Source organism: Prionailurus bengalensis, chromosome D2 (genome assembly GCF_016509475.1).
Source record: "Prionailurus bengalensis isolate Pbe53 chromosome D2, Fcat_Pben_1.1_paternal_pri, whole genome shotgun sequence".
Classification (NCBI taxonomy): domain Eukaryota; kingdom Metazoa; phylum Chordata; class Mammalia; order Carnivora; family Felidae; genus Prionailurus; species Prionailurus bengalensis.
Genome location: NC_057351.1, coordinates 45884227 through 45906570, shown reverse-complemented (window position 1 = coordinate 45906570; position 22344 = coordinate 45884227). Strand labels below are relative to the sequence as shown.

The following is a 22344-nucleotide window of genomic DNA, read 5'->3' as shown; positions in this document are numbered from 1 at the left end:
TGGGGTTGTTGAAAGTTATATGTACATCTCAACTACACAGAGGGTCAGCATCCTTAATGCCCACTTTGCTCAAGGGTCAACTGTATTTAGTTTTATATTCATTCTCTGAACAAATATGTTAGGAGCATCTACTCTACGTCAGTCAGCACTCTTCTAGGTGCCAAGGGTATTGCCTGCGTGGATCTTGCCACCCCCAGCAGAGGGTTAACTATGTGAAACAAGCTTTCCATGCCCTCCATTTAGTTGATGGAACCATCTATTTTTGCAGTCGGCTGGCTCAGGAAATAGGGAGTTATTGGCCATGTCCCCAGTGCAAAACTAAGGCAATATCACCACCATCATTGCCACGAAACAGGCTACAAGAGGCATAAGCAGCTCCATCTGAGAGGGAAAGACCACCAGCAAAACCCAGACAAGCAACATGGCTGGCTCCCACCTAAACAAGAATGGTGACACAACTTCTTCGCTGTCACTGACGGACTTTAAACTGTATCTCTTTTTAAACGCTGTTCTTTTTCTCTGGGAGGCCTTTTTTCTTTAACAATCCAATTTTTACCCCATTTTTAAGAATTAGTCTAGGGTCACCCTTCCCCAAAGCATTCCCATTTCATGAAAGCTCACTGCAATCTTCTCTCCCCTGAAATCTCAGCACTTATTTTCCACCCACCATGATATGACAATCAAACCTCTACCGCTTTATCATATTCGGTATTTCACTCTCTGTTATTTGTCTTCAAAATAACACTGTAATAAGCTCCCCCAAATCAGGAGCTTCATCCTTCCCCGACAGTGACTAGTAACGCCAGTACACAGAAACTTGCACAGTTAGTTCTCAAAATGTGGTAAACTGTGTTATCTGCACTCAGAAAGCATGGAGCTTACTGTATTTTATAAACTCCTTTAGACAAATATACCACAAAATATCTCCAGTCAGATGCTTTTGGTTTAGTACTTCATAAAACCGTCCCTTGCATAACTTACTCCTAGTTTATTTCCTCTTGGCTTATAAAAATCATTCCATTAAAGTAATCATGAAAGTATGCTGAAAGTAAGTTTTACAAAGTGTTAACAATTCTCAAAATGAATGAAAGTTATTTTTTTTTAATTTTTTTTTTTATTTTTGGGACAGAGAGAGACAGAACATGAACAGGCGAGGGACAGAGAGAGAGGGAGACACAGAATCGGAAACAGGCTCCAGGCTCTGAGCCATCAGCCCAGAGCCCGACGCGGGGCTCGAACTCACGGACCGCGAGATCGTGACCTGGCTGAGGTCGGATGCTTAACCGACTGCGCCACCCAGGCGCCCCAGTTATTTTTTTTTTTAATTTTTTTTTCAACGTTTATTTTTGGGACAGAGAGAGACAGACCATGAACGGGGGAGGGGCAGAGAGAGGGAGACACAGAATCGGAAACAGGCTCCAGGCTCTGAGCCGTCAGCCCAGAGCCTGACGCGGGGCTCGAACTCACGGACCACGAGATCGTGACCTGGCTGAAGTCGGATGCTTAACCGACTGCGCCACCCAGGAGCCCCAAAATGAATGAAAGTTATATGCTTAAGTCTTTATAATCATTAGGATGCTTTATAATCAAAGAATGCTTTCCTAATTTCATTTAAGTATCTTTTGAAGTTTCTACTAAACTGCTTCATAAAATCACTGACTATCTTCAACTTAAAGTCACCAGTGAGTATTAGCATCACTTAAAAAACCAGGAGTGGGGTAGGGAGAAATGATTTCTATTTTATATCCAATATTAAATAAAATAACTACTGTCAAAGTAAAATGGGAACAATTTCACCTCTGTGCTAAGGCTACAGTTTTCCGAAATGTCAGCCTGCCAGAAAACAAAAAGTAGAAGATGAGATCAAGTCTAAATCAAGTTCTTCTAAAACACCTACCTCTTTTAAAACTCCTTTTGAAAAATAAAAAACTACACAATCTAAATTTCATCAACTGTCTTTCTTTTGATATAATTTAATAAAATTGAGAAAAATTCACACTGCAGACATATATCCCTTTTAGATAATGTTTCAAACCGGAAGAGCATTTAAAGCACCTAATATTTTTAAAAGTTTTGTTGGTTATGTATTCATGAACAAATCTTGATTTCATCTATACTTACAACATTTTCTCAAATGTTCACTTACATTTTTGTGATTAACACATTTCATTAGAACTAGCTCTCTGTAAGCCCGTTTAGCATGAGTCTGATTCTGAAACGGCCGGCTCAGCTTCTTGATTGCAACATTTCTTTCAAGAATGGCATCATAAGCTGCACTGTAACAAGAAATTCAAAAACAACAACAAAGCTTTAAAATCTACAAAACTGAATTTATGAAACATTCATGTAGATTCCTTACTCTCTCCAAAGATAAATGCAACTGTATCAATTTCCAGTGTTTGATAGGCAACATGTTTCTTCTCTACCTATTACAGCATATTCCAACAATGTATAGCATTGTTAACTGCTTCTTAAAACGCTAATGGATTCAAAGAGACAATGGACTGTGAAGGCAGAAACTGTACTTGTTAGTTGGGTGTCCTCCAAGATTTCCCTAGCATACAATGGGCACTCAATGCATAAATGTTTAATGAGTATTCAGGCCCAATACATAGCTTAAAGCCTGATGAATCCTTCACTTTGCACCTACACCAAGGGCAGACAGGATTAAAGAACACGTGTGGTCATAAATTCTACCCAAAATACTTTCTGAAGAATTCGACATAAGTAGATCACTTCCAACTTCTTTGGACACAACAAAATGAATACAGAAAGAGGAAGGAACATACATACAGAGCTATACAAAGGGTTATTTTACAATGTAAAAGTATTTAAAATTTGTTTTGGAGAAGGGAATTAAAAAATCAAGCCTATAGATATGAATGCTAGATTTCAGGACATTAGAAGATGCTTCGTAACTGTTACTGAAACACATAATTCTGTGACATACAGCAACACCATACTCATTACTCTTCATATCTTTACCATATGATACTGACTAAACATCATGTTTTACAAATGACAGACCAGAGACAGTAAAGCACAAAAAGGTAAATTACCTTAAAATTATAGAATGTTATGATTGAAAGAAGCTTTTAAAATCATTTGAATTCACCACTTATTCACCAGAGGTTAATAAGTAATTTGCCCAAGGTTAAACAGAAAGTTAAAAGCAAAGCGGAGACCAAAAGACTAAGACATGAGGTTATGCTTTTCATACTGGACTACCTAACATACTTGAAGACTTCTGTTTATATATTTGGAAAGTTAGCACACTACTGACTAAAATTATTCTCTCATCCAACCTCACTGTTATCAAATGTACTGAAAAAATATGTATTAAGAAATGAGCACTTTGGCATAAATGGACGCATCTATACATAATATATAGGACATGACTTATTTCCTATATATGTACATATGCATACACATAGCAAAACAGACATAAATATACTCTTTAGTTAGAAAATACCGTATTTGTGTATATGTTCTCCCCAAATTAAAAAAAACACCCACAACATAAGGGGTGATTAAAGATGATTAAAAGTTTTGACTGTTTCAGATAAAGTATGTTTTACTTTTAACCATTAAATTCATTCCTATTAATTTTTTGCGTTAAATAAAAGTAACATTTTAAACTACAGAGGTTCAAAAGTATCTGAGTAGGTTGTACTATTTTGCATCCAAGGAAGTTAGATTTCTAATTGTTGATACTTAAATGTGTACAAATTAGAGATCAATCCAGATCCCAATGAATCTTACCATCTATCACTGGGGTCCAAAATAATGCCTTAAAAAAATTAATTTCTTCAGTTGACAGTGATAGTAAACACAGTGAGTTTAAAAACTTTTTAGCTTAATATTTGTCTATTTCATAATAATCTTTTGTGAAAGAATAAGCAAAATATTTGAAGACACTTATTCCTTAGGACAAAACAGAGGCTGGTTAAGATGGCTTGAGGTCCCTTCCAAACCAGTTTTTTTTTTTTTTTTTTAATTCTGGTACACAAATTTCAAAATGTACTTACCTGAGGATAAGTGAAGGTACAGAAAAAACATTTTTATATATACTTTTATATATATGTTCATATATTACATATATATGTGTATGTATATACATACATATATATATGTATATAAATACCATATTCCTCACAATAATGTAAATCAGGTGAGAAAACAGGCTTAGCAATATTAATTTGCCATGAATCACAAAGTTAGTACATCATAAAGCTAGAATCTGAACCATGAGCTGGTTTTCAGAATCCTTCCTGTATTGACTATACCGCATTATTTTCTTTACAATGAATTTGTGGTTGGTTAAATTGACAACCAGCCAGCCAATATTACTTTTTAAAGTTACCCAAAATACTAAAAATGAAAAAAAAAGTTACCCAAATTCTGTAACTTTTGGTATTATAAATTATTTCGAGAGTACAAAAAAGAGAATAAATGCTACTGTTCCTATTACAGAAATGTGAGAGATTTTAGCATTTTACCATAATTGCTCTGAATTTTTAAAAAATTCACAGATAAAGTCCCCTTTCTTTGTCTCTATTTTTGGAAGTAGACATTATTCTGAAGAATTTGGTGTTATTAATGTTTTTATAGCTTTCTACATACATATACATCCATAAATATATGGTACTATTTTGTATATTTTCAACTATATATAAATGGTATTATAAGGTATATGTATTCCACATCTTCCTTTTAAACTCAACAACACTACAACTCTGAGACTGTCTTTGTTGAAACACAGCTCCAGTTCATCCTAAATATTGTATAGTATTTTACTGTATGAATATATCACAATTTTTTATTCTCATGGATAGACTCACTGCTATTAACAATTTTTGCTATTATAAACAGTGTTGCAAAGAAAAGTCTCTTTAGGTACATGTGCAAGTGTTTTTCTGGAACCTGGGGGAGACCTGCAGGGTCATAAACACATGATTTTTAATAGATTCTGAGACAAATATGGTCAAGAAAAGGTAATAAAGATATAATTACGCTAGAGCGAGGCTAAGAATTCCCCAAAGCACTAGATTATGCTAACTTAGTGATCTAAAATCATTAGCAGAACTGTCCCAAAAAGTATTCTACATTTCAGTTTATTAAGAATTATGCTGATCTATAAAGCCTACGCCCACTGCAGAAATTAGCTTGTAAATCAGTTTTAAAGATACATATGAGTTTTTGAAACATACAATGAAAAATGAGCTCACTTCATTCCCCAGTATAAAATAAGATTTCTGAAATTCCAGAGTTTCATTGTAGTGTGAAAATGATGATTAAGTGAAGCTTCTTATTAAACTAGCTATGGGAATAGATGTATACCTGGAATTAACAAGCATGCCACTTATTCTTTCCTGATATAGATTATTTGTCTTTACATGGCTTATGACCACGTATTTAATCATAATTTATACTTAAAGATGACAGTGCTGATTTATAAAGTTGTGTTTAATGAATAATAAAGAACATCAACCCAGAACAAAATTATTACCATGTTATAGCTTTAATTTAAATAATAGTTTTATTTTAACTTTTTTGAAGCAAGTTAAATATTTACCAAGGTATCTATATTACAAGAGGAGAAAAGATAGCAGTTAATGATTCTCTGCCTAATTTTTGGAAGTAAAACTTACCATACTATTCCTTGAGCTCCTGAGCCTATAGGTTTTAAATTCTGATATCGTTTCAAAACTGTAAATGTAGAATCTCCAATCTCTACACTATAAAAATTGCTGTCACGCTTGCTTCTGCTCATGATGGCAAACAATTAATTTAATGGCTTCATCCAAATATTCACCGAGAAGCTGCAAAATGGAACAAAATGTGATGTTAACAAAATGAATGTATTTAATCTTAAAATTCGAGTCTTCACTCTGTTCACTGATAGTAACACAGACTGCTACAGCACGGTAAAAGAGCTACTTCATTAAAATACATTAAAACACAAATAGAAAGAAAAAATACCTCAGAACTTGGTTAGCATCTGCCATACTTAAGGAGAGGATTGATAGTTAAAAACAAAACAAAGCTTTTACAAGGGTAAACAATTTCTTCACTGTAAGTCACTAGTATTAATATGCATACATGTCTTAACTTATTGGAAAACTGTAAAAACATTTTAACAAAAGCAAATAATTATAACTAAACATGCTTTTAAGGTCACTTGCATAGTTTAAAATTTAAAACCAGTCATTTTATGTATTTATTATAGATTACTGAAAACTTAATTTTTGTGAGAAATTGATACTATCATAATTTGCAAACTCATTTAATGTGACATGGAAGAAACAACCAACTGGCAGGCAAGTAAGCTGGTTAGCATGTATCACCCCTACCTAACAAACACAGTACAGTGCTGTCACCATGCCCCTGACCCCCAAGAGCAACACCCAGGGTGTAATGCATATGTTGTTAGAATGGTTGAAAGGATGAGAAGAAGGGTAGAAACTATACAATAAAATAAAAAGATAACAAAGTTAAAAATGAGAAAATATATAGAAAAAAGCATTTAGTATATTAGGATATGAAATAAAGCAATATACTGTTCTGAATTGTGGGGCCTCAGAAGCATAACCTAAGTTCTGACCACAGTTCTTTGCCACATGCCTGATTATAAGCCAAGGAAGTCTTTTTCTACTTGTTTGAGCTGCATTTATTGACATACCTATTACTCATTCTAGACAGAAGTGGCCTATTGCAAAATGCATGCAAGACAGCTCCAACCTACTCCCCACATCCCACAATAAGACTAGAAACCAGTTAAGTCTAAAGAATTACTGTTTGTGTGTGTGGTTGCAAGGCAACCCCTACAAAAACAAAAATAAAAACAAAATCCTGATTAGACTTACAATGCAAAGAATCAATTTAACAAACACTAAGAATTACTAAGTGTCTAACCTGCACCAGGCAGTGTATTGCGCCCTAGAGCCAGACTATGTAGAAGCTCATGAACTGGATTCTAACAGTTTAATTCCCAGAGTAGGACAGAAACCACTGAACAGCTCCCTGGCTGCTACCTGGAGATTACACTCCAAGAGGAGGCGGAGCAAGAGTTGTAAAACTAGTTGCAAAACTAGTAAGCTATTGTACCAATCCAGATAAGAGAGAAAATTAAAATTAATGAGAATTCTTAGATGTGATGGCGTTAAGAATAAACAGAAACTAAACAAAAATGTCCAAACGGTGTAAGCTTTAAAAAAGAAGGTAAATAAATTGAGAGCAATTGAAAAGTCGGATCAATGATTTGGATAAATTAAAGAGGGGCCAGAGAAACACTTCCAAAATTAGTAACTAAAACTAGTCATGTAACGCTCCAGAGAGAAGTGTCTGAAATGACAAGTGTCATCAATCTACCTAAGTGGAACCAGAGGCTTAAAGGAAAAAGTTTGCTCATGATTTAAACACTTAGATATACCCATAGGCTGATCAAATATAGGTATTGGTTACCCAGACCAATTTCTTAACTTAACCTGAATTCCTTCTTGTCTACTGGGGTAGGGAAATAGAAAGAGAAGTGAAAAGAGGAAAAGAAGGAAGCACTGGGTGTCAGCGCCCTCATCAAATATTCTACACATTTATCCTGGAAACTAGGTCGGCCCAGGGCCTGGAGACAGTAATAATGCTCTCTGGTAATTTGCACCTATGGCCAGAGACTGAGCACAGAGCCTCCTTAATGGCAAGGAAAGGCTTCTCTTTATTCTCAGAACAGAATGGCCCAGGAGCAGGAGTGCCCATGGTATGCACACAGAAGTCTAGACTAACCTGTGGCAGCAGCTGAGCAATGATAGCTACAACACCCCAGAACAGAGCAGGGATAGCAGGCAGAGTACCCAAGGTTAAGTAGGCAGACCCAGCCAGTAGTACCCTCTGTAGAAGCCACAGCTGCCACTCCTACAAAAAGGAAATAGAAAACTCTACTCACTTACATTATCAGCTGTACAATATTTACCGGCACACCTGAGTAAAAATCTATGTTGGGTACCAAAACACAATAGTATTCAGCATCTGGCCATCCACAGAACTTGCAGTTAAGACAGATAAGGAGACCTTACATTGCTTAGAATCTGCTGGTGTATCACTATGGTTGTGATAAGAGCAGTGAAGGGAAAGGACAGGATGCTGATAGAAGCAAGCCTGCTAGTCCGGGCTCAAGAAAAAATTCCCTTTATGCTGTGATGTTTGAGCAGGATCTGAACACAGATTATGAGTTAACCAGACACGGAAATAAGGGAGTTTTCTAGGCAGTACAATCTATGCTGCATCCCTTTTTACAACCCAATAGTATTCCATTGTGTGGATATACCATTTGGACATTTGCATTGTTGCCAGTCTGGAGGTTATTACAAATAACGCTAGTATAAACATTCACACTCCCCCTGCCATTCATCTTGGGTAAATACCTAGGAATGGGGTTTCTGACTCTTACGTTTAATTTTATAAGAAATTGCCAAACTGTTTTCCAAAGTGGCCATACCATTTTTCATTCCTACCAGCAAAGTAAGTAAAAGTAAGCAAAAGTAAGCAAAGTAACCTTCCTGTGGTTGCCAATTTCTTGTGATTTTACATTTTACTAGCGGGTGCACACTGGTATTTCACTGTGGCTTACATTTGCATTTCCTAATAATTAACGATGCTGAACATTTTTTCATGGGCTTACATGCTACATCTTTTTTTTGTGAAGTAGCTAATTAATTCTTTTGCCTATTTAAAAATATAATTGTTTTGGTACTTATTTATATATTTTGGATATACATCCTTTGTCAGATGTGCAAGCATTTTTCCCAGTCTGTGGCTTGCCTTTCTATTTTCTTAACAGTGTCTTTTTCTTAAAACTGTTTACCGTGAAATAATTTTAAACCAACACAGGTGTTACAAAAATAGTACAGAGTTCCTGGCAATGCTTCACCCAGCTTCACTCAAATGAGAGCATTTGACATAACCATAGTATAATTATCAAAAATTGATATTTGATAGAGAAAGTTTACATTGGTACATACTATTAGCCAACAAGGAAACGGACATTGTTCAGATTTTACTTGTTTTTATATGCACTTTGTGTGTGTGTGTACAGTTCTATGTAAATTTATCACATACACCTATTAGTGTAATCTCTATCACAATCAGAATACAGAAGTGTTTCATCTCACCAAAGAAAATCCTTCACGTTATCCCTGTATATAATCACACTTTCTTGCCAACCCTACCCCTGGCAGTTTGATCTGTTTCCACCACTATCATTTTTTTTCATTTAAATAATGTTATATAAATGGAATCACATAATATGTAATCCTTTATATATATTACAGTTCCCAATATATAGGCCTTGCAAAATTTTGTTCAGTTTCTCCTTAAGTGTTAATATTCTGGGTGCTATTGTAAATGTTTTCATGTTAATTAATTTTTAAATTTTCAATTGTTCATTGGTAGCACATAGAAATACAATTAAGTTTTCTGTATAATAACTTTGTACAAAGCTCATTTATTAGTCTTAGTAGCCTTTTTTGTGGATTCTTTGAGATGTCCTACATACACAGTTTCATTTCTTCATTTCCAACTTGGATGCCTCTGACTTCCTTTTCTTGCCCCACTGTACTAACTATAATTTCCATACAATCCAGAAATAGAAGTGGCAAGAGCAAACAAACATCATTCCTTTGGTTCCTGATCTTAGAGAAAGCATTTAGTCTTTCATCACTAAGTATGATGTAAATGATAGGATTTTACGAGATGCCATTTAACAAGATAAGAAAGTTCTCCTTATGGCCTATTTCACTGAGAGTTTTTAGTATTAATGAGTACTGAATTTTGTCAAATGACTTTTCTGGATCTATTGAGATAATAATATAGTTTTGCCTTCTTAGTTGGTTTATATGATGAATTACACTGATGATTTTCAAATGTTGAACCAACCTGTATTCTTGTAATGAATCCCACTTAGTCAAAAGTATCCTTTTTATTTTAATTCACTTGGCTTAAACTGTGTCGAAGGTTTTTCAATTTATTTTTATAGGGAATACTGGTCTGTAGTTTTCTTTCACGGTGAATGTAATGAGTTGGGAAGTGTTCCCTCCTCTTTTTCTGAAAGACTCTGTGTAGAAGTGGTATTATTTGATCTTGGAATGTCTGATAAAATGTCTCTGGAAAGCCTTCAAGGACAAGGGTTTTTTTGTGGAAAGGTTTTCATTGCAAATTAAAAAAAAAAAAAAACAACCAAAAACTAATATACACATACACAGAGGACTATTCAGGCTTTCGATTTCTTCTTAAACGAGGTTTGGTAGTTCTGTGGTTTTCAAGCAATTTGCTAATTTCATCTAAGTTGTCCAATGTGATGTCTACAGGATCTGTAAGCATGTACCCTCTTTCATCCCTGTTATTATAATCCATCTTTTCTCTTTTTTCCTGATTAATCTGGCTAGAATTTTATCACTCTTATTGACCATTTAAAAAAGTTAGAATTTAATTTCTGGTTTTCTGTATTTTTATACTTTTCTATTTCACTACTTCCTGCTCTTGTCTTTATTTCCTTCTTTTTGCTTGTTTTGGGATTGCTCTTCTACTTTCTTATAATGGAAGCTTAAAAGTATTGGTTTGAAAAATTTTTTTAAATAATATAAACATTTAATACCATAATTTGCTCACCACTTTAGCTTCTACCCATAATTTATCATCATATCCATATTCAATAATAAAATAAATACAAACATTTGAATAGGCTTTACTTAATGCCAGGTCCTATTTCAAGTGCTTTATAAATTTATTTTAATCCTCACAAGAGGCCTATGGATGTTTTCTAGTTGTTTATGGCTAAGGGTAAATTCAGTTCTTGTTACGCTGGAAGCATAAATCCCATATACTCATTTTGTCTGATGTTTCCTTATGTTGAAATAGGAATTACTGTTTTTCCATCTTCCAGATGGTGAAATTAAGTCTTAGAAAGGTTAATTGCCTATGGTTACAAAGTTAGTAAGGAGTAGAAGGAAGATTTGAGTCCTTCACCCATATATTAGAGTCCAAAATAAAAAAAAAAAAAATCTTGGTGGTGAAAAAGGATATGAAGGAAGAGGAACAGTTATAAATACACTGAGTCAGAGATATCTCCAAGATATCCAAATGGAAATATCAAGTTGGTAGCCAGATACAGAACTGGACCTCAGAGGAGAGTGTGGGTGAAAGATACAAATTTAGGAGTTGTTGTTACTGAACTAATGAGAATGATGTTATTCAAAAGGAATGCAGTAGGAAGGGAAAGAGACCTAAGATTCAGCTTTGTAAACATTTAATGAGCAATTAAAGATAAGCCAACAAAGAAGTCAGAGAAGAGAACCAGACATAGAAAATGAACAGAACACCTTGGAGAAGTCAAGGGAAGTGTTTTTAAAGAACAGTCAGTGGTCAGGGGCGCCTGGGTGGCGCAGTCGGTTAAGCGTCCGACTTCAGCCAGGTCACGATCTCGCTGTCCGTGAGTTCGAGCCCCGCATCAGGCTCTGGGCTGATGGCTCAGAGCCTGGAGCCTGTTTCCGATTCTGTGTCTCCCTCTCTCTCTGCCCCTCCCCCGTTCATGCTCTGTCTCTGTCCCAAAAATAAATAAAAAACGTTGAAAAAAAAATTAAAAAAAAAAAGAACAGTCAGTGGTCAATAGCTCTGAATGCTACAGACATATCAAAGAAACCGCTTGAGTTAGAGTAATGAGGGTAGAAGCTAGACTGGAATGAGCTGAGGTGTGAGAAGGGTATGATTTTAGACACAGGTTAAGTAGGTGTCAGTACCTGTATAGAGAAATTTAGCAAAGAGGAAACTGATAGAGAAAGGTAAATGGTCAAGGGAGGGTGATTAGATTATATAATATATAACATAGTATAGCATAGCATATATAACACAGAGACAACTTGAACATATTTACCTACTAATAGAAAGGATCCAATATATAGAGGAAGGGTGAGAACAGGGGAATGAAAAAAAATGAAGTTTCAGGTAGCACAATATCTCTGAAAAGGTAGAAAGGAATGGGATCCAGAACACATGTGGCCATACAGATGGAAATACTGGTGTCACTCTGCCATCAGAAAATACCATCAAGTGACTGAGACAAAAGGATCAATTTTCAAGATAAGGGCATTAAGGCTACTGGTGACATTTATGGAGGATGCATTTGCTGTCCTGTTCTCTCCATGATGAAGCTGGATGAGCACAAGTGTGAGGAAGAAATGGTATGGACTCTGATCTCTCATGCCCCTACTCAGGAAAGCCTCTTCTTGGATTAAAAACAAAGGAACTACAGTTGTAGAATTCAGATGTGTCTGGTTTTGAGGCTCACAAGAGTAAGAGAATAGACAGGCATTATTATCCCATCCAACAGATTAGTAAACTGAGGTTCAAAAAAGCTAACATGCAATCAATTGCTGTGGAAATGTTGAGGTTCAGCTCTAGCCTTCAAATTTCACCTCTCATTATTCCTACAGTGAGAACACTACAATGTAAACATGGCTAAATTATCAACCCCCAAATCTCTCATGCATCTGAAATTTGCTTATTTTCCCTTTCCTTTTTGTGAAACATTTTCACTTATTTTTTCCATCCCACTGTATCTACCAAAGACCAGTTTAAGTATGATGTTCAGGAACCCTTTGCCACTCAAACCAGCCTGAACCTAATGTCTTATCTAAACCACTTTGTATATTTAGATATACAGATTTTACTACCAGACTGTGATCTTTTTAAGGGTAAGGATTACTTTCCTAGGTTTTCAGATTTCCAAAACATATCAGCTCTCTGTATAGTTATTATTTAAATAATAATTGCTAAAAAAGTTAACCAAGAATATGAAGTCACAAATTACTTAATAAACTGTTCTGTTTATCTTCACCAATGTTTTCCTTTGTTAGCAGGGGAAAAGAAGAGATTAAATTAGGTTTTTATGACTCAATTTCTATGACGTCTACACAAGGAACTACTGCTATCAGGCTGGTCCACCTATAAAATGGTTGGTCTGGTAAGCCTGAATGTGGAGACAAACAAGTTAAACTAAATAGTTATATTAAAAGTATTTAGGGGAAAAAAAAGAATGAGTTTAATGCAGCCATACAGATAAGCCTCAAAGACAACAGAAGTAACTCTGGTTGCATCACAAATCTATTTAATAGCTAAGCTTAGAATTTAACCAATTAACGTCAGAAGTTATTCTATAGAAAAGTAAAACTCAACAAGCTAGTATAATCCTCACAGCCAAAAATTATTAGTAAGTATTAAGACTTAAGCTTATTATTAAAACACAATGAAGTAGGGGCACCTGGGTGGCTCAGTTGGTTAAGTGGCTAACTTTGGCTCAGGTCATGATCTCACGGTTCATGGGTTCGAGCCCCCCATTGGGCTCTGTGCTGACAGCTCAGAGCCTGGAGCCTGCTTTGGATTCTGTGTCTCCTTCTCTCTGCCCCTCCCCCACTCACACTCTCTCAAAAATAAATAAAACATTAAAAAAAATTAAAACAGGATGACATAAAACCGACAGGAAAGAAGAAGCAAAATTATTTACTTATCTACCATCTCCAAAGCTGAATGGGCTGAACATACAGACACTTGTATACTTTTTTTTTTCCTAGAGTACTTTACTCTAGTGATTCTCCAATTTAAAGGTGCATAATAATGTTCAGAAGTGTGTGTGTGTGTGTGTGTACGCGCACGCACAGAAGATTTTATATTGTCTTTTATGAGTTAGGGAACTTTCAAGAGTGATTCTGACTTTGGCTTTACATACTGACTTTAAACTCTTAAGTCCAGTGTGCACAAGAGTCCATTCTAAATAACCTGTAAAACTTGCACAAAATCACCCCTAAAAATTATTTAAATCATCATATACAATAATATTTAGTACAATAATTTTTAGGGCTAAATATGAGATGTTCACCCTATGGAAAACATAGGGACTAATTAAAGCAGAACACAGATTCCTGCCTCCAAGGGCATAAGCTCACTGGGATGGGCAGAACTGTGTACTATTTAAACTGTCACTGATCTCAGTTTGTTGGTAAGATATGCATAGTTGGATATTTAAAAGTTAAACCTGTGTAAGATGAAATATCACTGCCATTAAGCATTAAAAATAATGAAGCTTCTAGGGAGAAGTTAGAATCTTCAAAGAATTAATTCACCTTATTCAGACTTCATTAAAAAAAGAGGCTAACTGGGCCTACCTGAGGGTTGAAATAATGCCCCTCTAAATTTGAGACTTTTTTCAAAAAATTTAAATTCAAGTTAGTTAACATATAGTGTAAAAATGATTTCAGGAAAAGAATTTAGTGATTCATCACTTATATATAACACCCAGTGCTCATCCCAACAACAGCCCTCCTTAATGCCCATCACCCATTTAGCCCTTCCCCCCCACCTAACACCCCACCAGCAACCCTCAGTTCGTTCTCTGTATTTAAGAGTCTCTTATGGTTTGTCTCCCTCTCAGTTTTTGTATCTTTGCTTCCCTTCCCTTGTGTTCATCTGTTTTGTAACTTAAATTCCATGTATGAGTGAGGTCATATGATATTTGTCTTTCTCTGACATTCTTGCGCTAAGCGTAACACACTCTAGTCCCATCCACGTTGTTGCAAAAATTTCATTATTTTTGATCGCCGAGTTATATTCCATTGTATATATACAGAACATCTTCTTTATCCATTCATCAGTTGATGGATATTTGGGCTCTTTCCATATTTTGGGTATTGTAGATAGTGCTCCTATAAACACTGGGGTACATGCATGTGCCCCTTCGAAACAGCACTCATGTATCCTTTGGATAAATACCTAATGGTCCAAATGCTGGGTCGCAGGGTAGTTCTATTTTTAATTTCTTGAGGAACCTCCATACTTTTTTTCCAGAGTGGCTGTACCAGTCTGCATTCCCATCAGCAATGCAAAAGGGTTCCTCTTTCTCGGCATCCTCACCAACATCTGTTGTTGCCTGAGTTGTTAATTTTAGTTAGCCATTCTAACAGGTGTGAGGTGGTATCTCTTCCCTCCTTTTCTGCACTACTCATTTATAAAGAGGATAGGATCTACTCCCACAGATCCTCTGTAAAAAACTGGAAGGTAAATCCTTCAAGCATTAGCTATGTTTCCTTTAAACATGTTATCCTTTAAACATTAATGTGTGTCTTTAGTTATCCATTGAGTGCAGAAAGAAAGTATTCCAGGTAAAAGATAACCTGGATGTCTGGGCCACCAGTGATTCTTTTTGCTATATAACAATCATACCTAGTATGCCCTCTTTTCTAGAAAAGTCCCACCCTCCCCCACAAAGGGAGCAGAGGAAATAGGCTCAGTTTGTACTTCAGCAATCAGCTTTTGTAGGACTTATTTATAAAATAGATATATCTCTTAATTGAGCTTATTTGAGTAGGTTTGTTACATTCCAACCACAAAATAATGCTAACACATCAGTGTCCCTTCACAATTTCTGTATTTTGAGGCAGATGCCTTTAACTAAAATAGCAGCAGCCACATGAACACTAAGCTTCAGAATTAGTTTCCAAGACTTCAGACATTCAAGTTATTTATTAACAATCTCAGGACTTTATAGCAGTGTCCTTAGCAATAAAGTAGGATGCTTCTAAGTACCTTCCAACAACAATAACAACCCAATATATATCCTAATACCATTCACATTTTAGTTAACTGGTTTCCAAGGTTCTACAAATTACTTTGTACTCAAAATGGCAAAAATCTCAAAAATATTAAGAAAGCTGGCTCTGGGCTGCTCAACTGTGTGTAGATTGTTTATGTTAGTGGTTAAAATGCAGTGAGAATTTTCTCAATGACATTCATTTCAATAAAAATAGGTAACCTAATTTGTAAGAATATACTATTCCTCAAGGTACTCAAAAAATATTTTCATTTTAAAGCTAAAAAAAATTTATACTTGAAAATTCCTGTCACTTTTTTTTTTTTTTTTTAGTTATTAGGCAAGAAAGAATACCTATAGCTTTAAGGGCATCTTTGTACAATGTGGTAGCTTGGGTTAACTGTTCTGCTTTCAAAAAAACTGATCATACGAAAGAACTCATTCCTTGAGACAGATTCAAATGCCTGACCTTTTCTAATTATAATTTTGCCAAATCTTCTAGTAATAAGATTCTCAGGCTCACAAGAGAAGAAAATGTTGATCACATTCAACCACCACCAGAGACACTTCCTAAAACCACAAATTAGAAGTAGCAAGTGAGAAGTGTCCCAGATGCATTGTGTGAGGAATTTTATTCATATTAGTTAATTCTACATATAATTACCACTAGTTATCTTGCCAGCAGTGTAATTATGATAAGAATTTTGAAAAAGTGCTATGTAGGTGTTAGAAGAAAGTGATTCCATTACAAACAGCTTTCTGTAATTAAATATGCCTGCTCCCAGGAGAAAAAAAATAATCATTGAATTTCAGAGTAAATTACACCATGTTTCAAAATCTGAAAGCTCAGCAAGATGGAGGACAAAAGCAGCATTTCCATCTGATTGTGATAACCAGATATAACAAATCTAAGCTGAACATTTGCAAGATTAATAAAAAGGTTTAATCGCCCAGTTACAAACCTATAATCAATCACTCAGAAAGAGCTTCAATTTTAAGCTCTAACTCATCTTCAAGATGCCCTTCACAGAGTAAGATCTATTATCTTGTACCAACCACAAAAATCTCTCTTTTTTTCACTAATAACACATTAACAACAACAAAGGCTGAAGACTAAAAACACAGATTTTTTTTCCCTGCATAAATTTATAGCAGATACTAAGTACTTCTCCTCTAATCCTCCTTCCCCCATACTTCCCCAAAAGATTTATTACTTGGAGTAGTCCAATAACCTACATGAGGAAAAAGCTCACGGAATCTCTTAAAAAGCAATTTAAACATAACATGGGTGTCCCCATGCTAAATGGCAGAAATGATAAAATGGCTTTTCTGGTTTGGAGTTTTTGATTCATGAAAGTCAACAATGCTAGCTAACTTAAGAGCATTCATTTATCCCTAAAGGGGCCTCTAATAATTTTAAACCATAAAACAATGAAGTGCTTTGAAGGAAAAAGATCCTTAAATAATAATGTCAAATGATTTGATGCAACAAATGGCACAGAGGAAACAAAGCATGCTAGATTCAGTACAAGAATGAATTGATAATAGGGCTCAAAAGGCCCCAGGAGTATTATAGCCCTGAGTAATAATAATTATGATACTCCTGAGGCATTAAGAAATTAAGTGACCAGTGTACTCCATTTCGGAAAGCCAGAACCTGGCCAAAAACTTTTATAAGGAAGTTAATCAAAGTTATGGTTTTTAAATGCTAGTACATTGAGGAGAAAAAAACAATCACATATAATACACATCATTCACTGGCAATAAACATGTTGCAAAAAGTCACAATTACTTCTCAAATCCTTACAATCACCTTTCATGCTTCACTATCTCTTGAACCCCTGGAAAAACCATTCACAAGTTCCCCAAATCCAGGACCTGCTCAGTCAACTCTTCTTGAACCACTTTGCAAATTGCTCAAACCTGGCAAGCAACTTTTCTCATCTACTTCCCACTCTTTAAATGCACATAGTACCTAAAAAGACCTTACCTTTCTTTTTTTTTTTTTTTTTTTTTAAATTTTTTTTTTTTCAACGTTTATTTATTTTTGGGACAGAGAGAGACAGAGCATGAACGGGGGAGGGGCAGAGAGAGAGGGAGACACAGAATCGGAAACAGGCTCCAGGCTCTGAGCCATCAGCCCAGAGCCTGACGCGGGGCTCGAACTCACGGACTGCGAGATCGTGACCTGGCTGAAGTCGGACGCTTAACCGACTGCGCCACCCAGGCGCCCCACCTTACCTTTCTATATACAGTAAAACCTTGGTTTGCAAGTATAATTTGTTCTGGAAACATGCTTGTAATCCAAAGCACTCGTATATCAAAGCAAATTTCAAGAACCACTGGCTCAGTTGTGATCATGTGATATTTGGCATCATAACTACTCATCTTGCAAGACATCACTTGTTTATCAAGTTAAAATTTATTAGAAATGTTTGCTCATCTTGGGATACCTGGGTGGCTCAGTCGGTTAAGCATCTGATTCAGCTCAGATCACGATCTCGTAGTTCATGACTCGAGCCCCGCACAGGGCTCTGTGCTGACAGCTCAGAGGCTGGAGCCTGCTTCAGATTCCGTGTCTCCCTCTCTCTCTGCCCCTCCCCTGCTCACACTCTTTCTCAAAAATAAAACATTAAAAAAAATTTTTTTTTAAACAATTATTTGCTCATCTTGCAGAATGCTTGCAGATCAAGTTACTCACAATCCAAGGTTTTACTGTATTTCTCTTCCTTGGTAAATTCATGGCTTCAATTATGATCTCCCAGTTTTATTTCCAGACCAGAACTCTCTCCTATATATTCAACTGTCTCTTAGTCATCTGAGTATGTTCTATAGGTATTCAAACTATAAATAGTTAAAATCGAACCTTTCTTTCTTCCAAAACTCACTCTTCCTTCTGTATCTATTTCTTTTACCAGCAGTACCATTCTTCTAGTAAAACTATTGGTTCATTTTCCTTTAGTGTCACCTTCACCTTAGGATCAGTCCCTTACAGAGTTATTCTCATTTATTCTTTGCACACACGGACCCTCAGGCTTTTAAAGCTTCTACTTTTTTCCTTCCTCATCTTAAATTCCACAGTCCATTAGTCAGACCACCACTAAGCCAACATCCCTGCTCTGCTCTCTCCTGATGCACTAACCTGGAATAACACAGTGTGGACCAAACTGGCTGTCTCCTGAGTCTATACAGAAGCTGCTGAACAAAAAACACAATGGTGCATACTGGTACTGCTTTTAAATTCAAGGCCTGAAAACTAAGCCAGACAGATAATCCTAGATTTCCCTAGTCAGCTGTCTTCTCTAATTTCTACAGTACAGTTGACCAAGGAACAGCACAGGTTTGAATTGTGTAGGTCCACTCATATGTGAATTTTTTTCAATAAATATAGCACAGTATTATATAAATGTATTTTCTCTTCCTTCTGATTTTCTAAATAGCATTTTCTTAGTAACATTTTCTTTTCTCTAGCGTACTTTATTGTAAGAATACAGTATATGATACATATACATAATATGCATTAATCAACTATTTATGTTAACAGTAAATCAACTATTTATGTTAACAGTAAAGCTTCCCATCAATAGCAGGCTGTAAATAGTTAAGTTCTGGAGAAGTCAAAAGTTAGATGCAGATTATCCACTGCATGAAGGCTGGCACCCCTAACACCCACATTATTCAAGGGTCAACAGAATCTATGTCAAATAGTCCCCCTGCTCTTTAAATCTTCAACCTTACCTTACTTGCAGATAATAACAATCTCTTCCTAGAGAAAACCAGTCAGAAAATCTCTTGCCGAACTAATATCCATATATTTACTTTTGCTTCATCCTTCATTATTACAATGTAACAACAGTGCTCTGAATAACTACTATTGCTCAAATAATCATCACTCTTTCTCCTAGCACTCAATAATGAATAAGGCCCTACTATTTAAAAAAATACATACACATGCTTAAAAAACTCTATTTCACCATCAAAAGCAATCTCTAGCCACAGGCCCCTCTCTCTCCTTCCATTCAAATTTCTCAAGCACTATTTGCTATTTTGATCTCTACCCCTCAGAGAGTTCTCAACCTTCTGCTTCCATTTTCACCACTTCCATTAAACTCATTCACCAAGGTGATCAACAAACTCCTTGCTCTGAAAGTCAACCTAATTTTACTCAGCAGAATCTGGCACTGTTCACCACATTCTCCTCTTTCCTTGGGTTCCTAAAAACATTGCGTTTTCTGACTTTTCTCACTTATCGGTCTTCCCTTACAAACTCCTTTTCCCTGCCAGCCCTCAAATAGGATTGTCTTCAGCACAGTCCTGGCTCTCTTCTACTGTTATCTCTCCCAGGGCCATCTTATCCATTCTCATGGCTTCAGTTAATACTTAAAACTAGCTTTCAAATATTTAACTACCACTGAGCTTTTTCCTCTGCCCTAGATTCATATATTCAATGGTCTATTAAACATCTCCATTTAGATGTCTCCAAGCTACCTCAAGCTCTGAATGGACAATAAGGAAGAATTCATTCCATCTCCTTCAATCCCACCAAACCTATTTCTATGTTCTTTCTAGCTCTGGGTGCTATCATGGTGAACTCAGGTATTCAAGTCAGAAACACAGACATTATCCTTGATTCTTTAGCCTCCCATATCCAATTTACCATACAGTTCTAGAGATTCAATCTTTACCACAAATTTATTCTCTTCGAACTCACCACTCCAACTCTGGCCAACATCTATTGTCTGAATTATTGTATTCTCCCAAAGAAGACCTCTAGTCTCCCTGACCTCAATTCTTTATTCTACTGTCAGACTGATCTTCTAAATTTGATTAATTCCGAGAAATCTCCCCAGCCCATAACTCACTGCACCCCTTTAATTATGAGAGGGGTGGGCTTTGAAGCAGTTATGCTTCTGCTGTATGCTCTCCTGGCCATAGCTGATTATATCTAGGGGAAACAACTGACTTAATGAGCCAATTGGATTTTCTCCACGCAATCTGGAACTGGGAGAAAAACTAAGAGGCTGTGGGTTAGCTTTGTAGTTAAAAGAAACCGAGAAGCCAGTACAGAAAGAAAAGACAATAAAACAGAAGCTAGAGACAAGACACCTTGCGGTGAAGGTGAGGGAGAAGGAAAGCAAGAGCACCTGATACTAATTCAGGACGTGTTTTTGGTTCCAGACCTTTCTGAGGTCTGCTGTACTTCCTTACCCTTGCATATGCTGAATATCTCTGGGTCACTTTCTTTGTGTTCTGCCAAAGTTTCTTACTTAAAACTAAAGCATCCTTAACAAAAATAATCCTTCTAACATGCAAATTTGATCCGGCATCTCCTTTGCTTAAAATCATACCTTGGTTTCCTTCTGCTCATAGGACAAAGCCCAAACCTTTCATGAGGGTTTTCAGGGCTATGGATGATTTAGCCCTGGCCTCCCCAGCGTCCAGCATACAGCCACAATTAATTTATTTTAGTTCCACAATGTACCACAATCTCTCTCACCTACAAGGTGACACATGGTTTCTTTTTACCTGCAACATACTTCTCCCCACTCACTTTCCCTGGTCAAGATGTACACAACAGTAAGGTTTCTGAGTTTAGTGGCCAGTACAGTCACTCTCAGGGCACCGTAGCTTTCCTCTATGGCAGCATATGTATTACTGTATTTGTAAATGTTTGGGCTTCCTATTGGACTAATAAAAACCCTGTAAGGACAAATAGCATTTGTTTTGTTCACAGTTGTGTTCTCAGAATTGCACAGCAGATACCTAAATACTTATGAATAAATTAATCTAATACTTATGAATAAATTAATCTAATGAGTTGACAAATCATGTTGATTTTCCTCTGGTATCTTGGATAAATTCTTTATTTCTGTAGTCACTATCCTATTCAATCTCATTTCTTCTTCTCTAAACTATTTCAATGAATTTTTAATCTCTCCGCCTAATTTCACCCCATTGAAATCCATCCTATCTCCTGTAACAACTAGGTATTAAAAAATGTCAATTCTCTCCTCTGCTTAAAAACTACCTCTAGAACAAAGCCTATTCAAGTGGACTACTTTTTATTTCTTGAACGTATCAAACTTTTCTGCCTTTACATCTCTGTTCTCTTCTGTGAAACACCTTTCTCCATCATTTCCAAGTGTTTAAATATAAGCCATCACATAAGGCCAGAAAATGGTACTTGTCATCTGAATTTTATCTATACCTTTCATGACACTTAGTATTTTTTATACTGTACTAAAAGTTACCTATATATCCAACTGTAAAATTTTATGTCAACAAAAAATGTCAAGTTTCTTGGTTACGCAAAGATAAAACATGTAAAGCAATTCAATGTAAATGATTTGAATGAGTTATTAATGCTCCCGAATATGATAATGACTACTTATTAGTAATAAAATTCTATTTGTCTACAACATAGACTTTTCATGTTTAAAATGTTTTCGTTACCAAGGGTTGTTTTGTCCTGGTTAATGACATCCCTTTAAAAAACTAACTTGAAACTTACTTTGTATTAACTAAAATGTCTTAATTGTAAAACTATACAATTAACAAGGGTATTTCAGTCAATATTAAATTTTCCTTTGTGGGCTTGGTATCTCAGATGGTTCTTGGTTTAACACCTTCTAATCATTCAGTTAAATATTCAAGTCCAGAAAAACAAAGTGAAATAACATTTGTGATTATGCAGCAGGGATGAGTCAAGAAAGTAA

The 22344-nt window shown here is 35.8% G+C and overlaps 1 protein-coding gene across 8 annotated transcripts in view; it reads right to left on the bottom strand.

The window, feature by feature from the left end:
• The window catches only part of MAPK8 (mitogen-activated protein kinase 8), a 100070-nt gene that overhangs the window by 35725 nt on the left and 42001 nt on the right, over window positions 1–22344 (bottom strand). For all 8 annotated transcript variants that reach the window (XM_043596818.1, XM_043596823.1, XM_043596820.1 and 5 more), the window contains 2 exons: window positions 5652–5822; window positions 2147–2276 (listed from right to left, as the gene is read on the bottom strand). In XM_043596818.1, the coding sequence (XP_043452753.1) occupies window positions 2147–2276; window positions 5652–5773 (252 nt within the window). In that variant the 5' untranslated portion in view covers window positions 5774–5822. The remainder of the gene's footprint in view (window positions 1–2146; window positions 2277–5651; window positions 5823–22344) is intronic.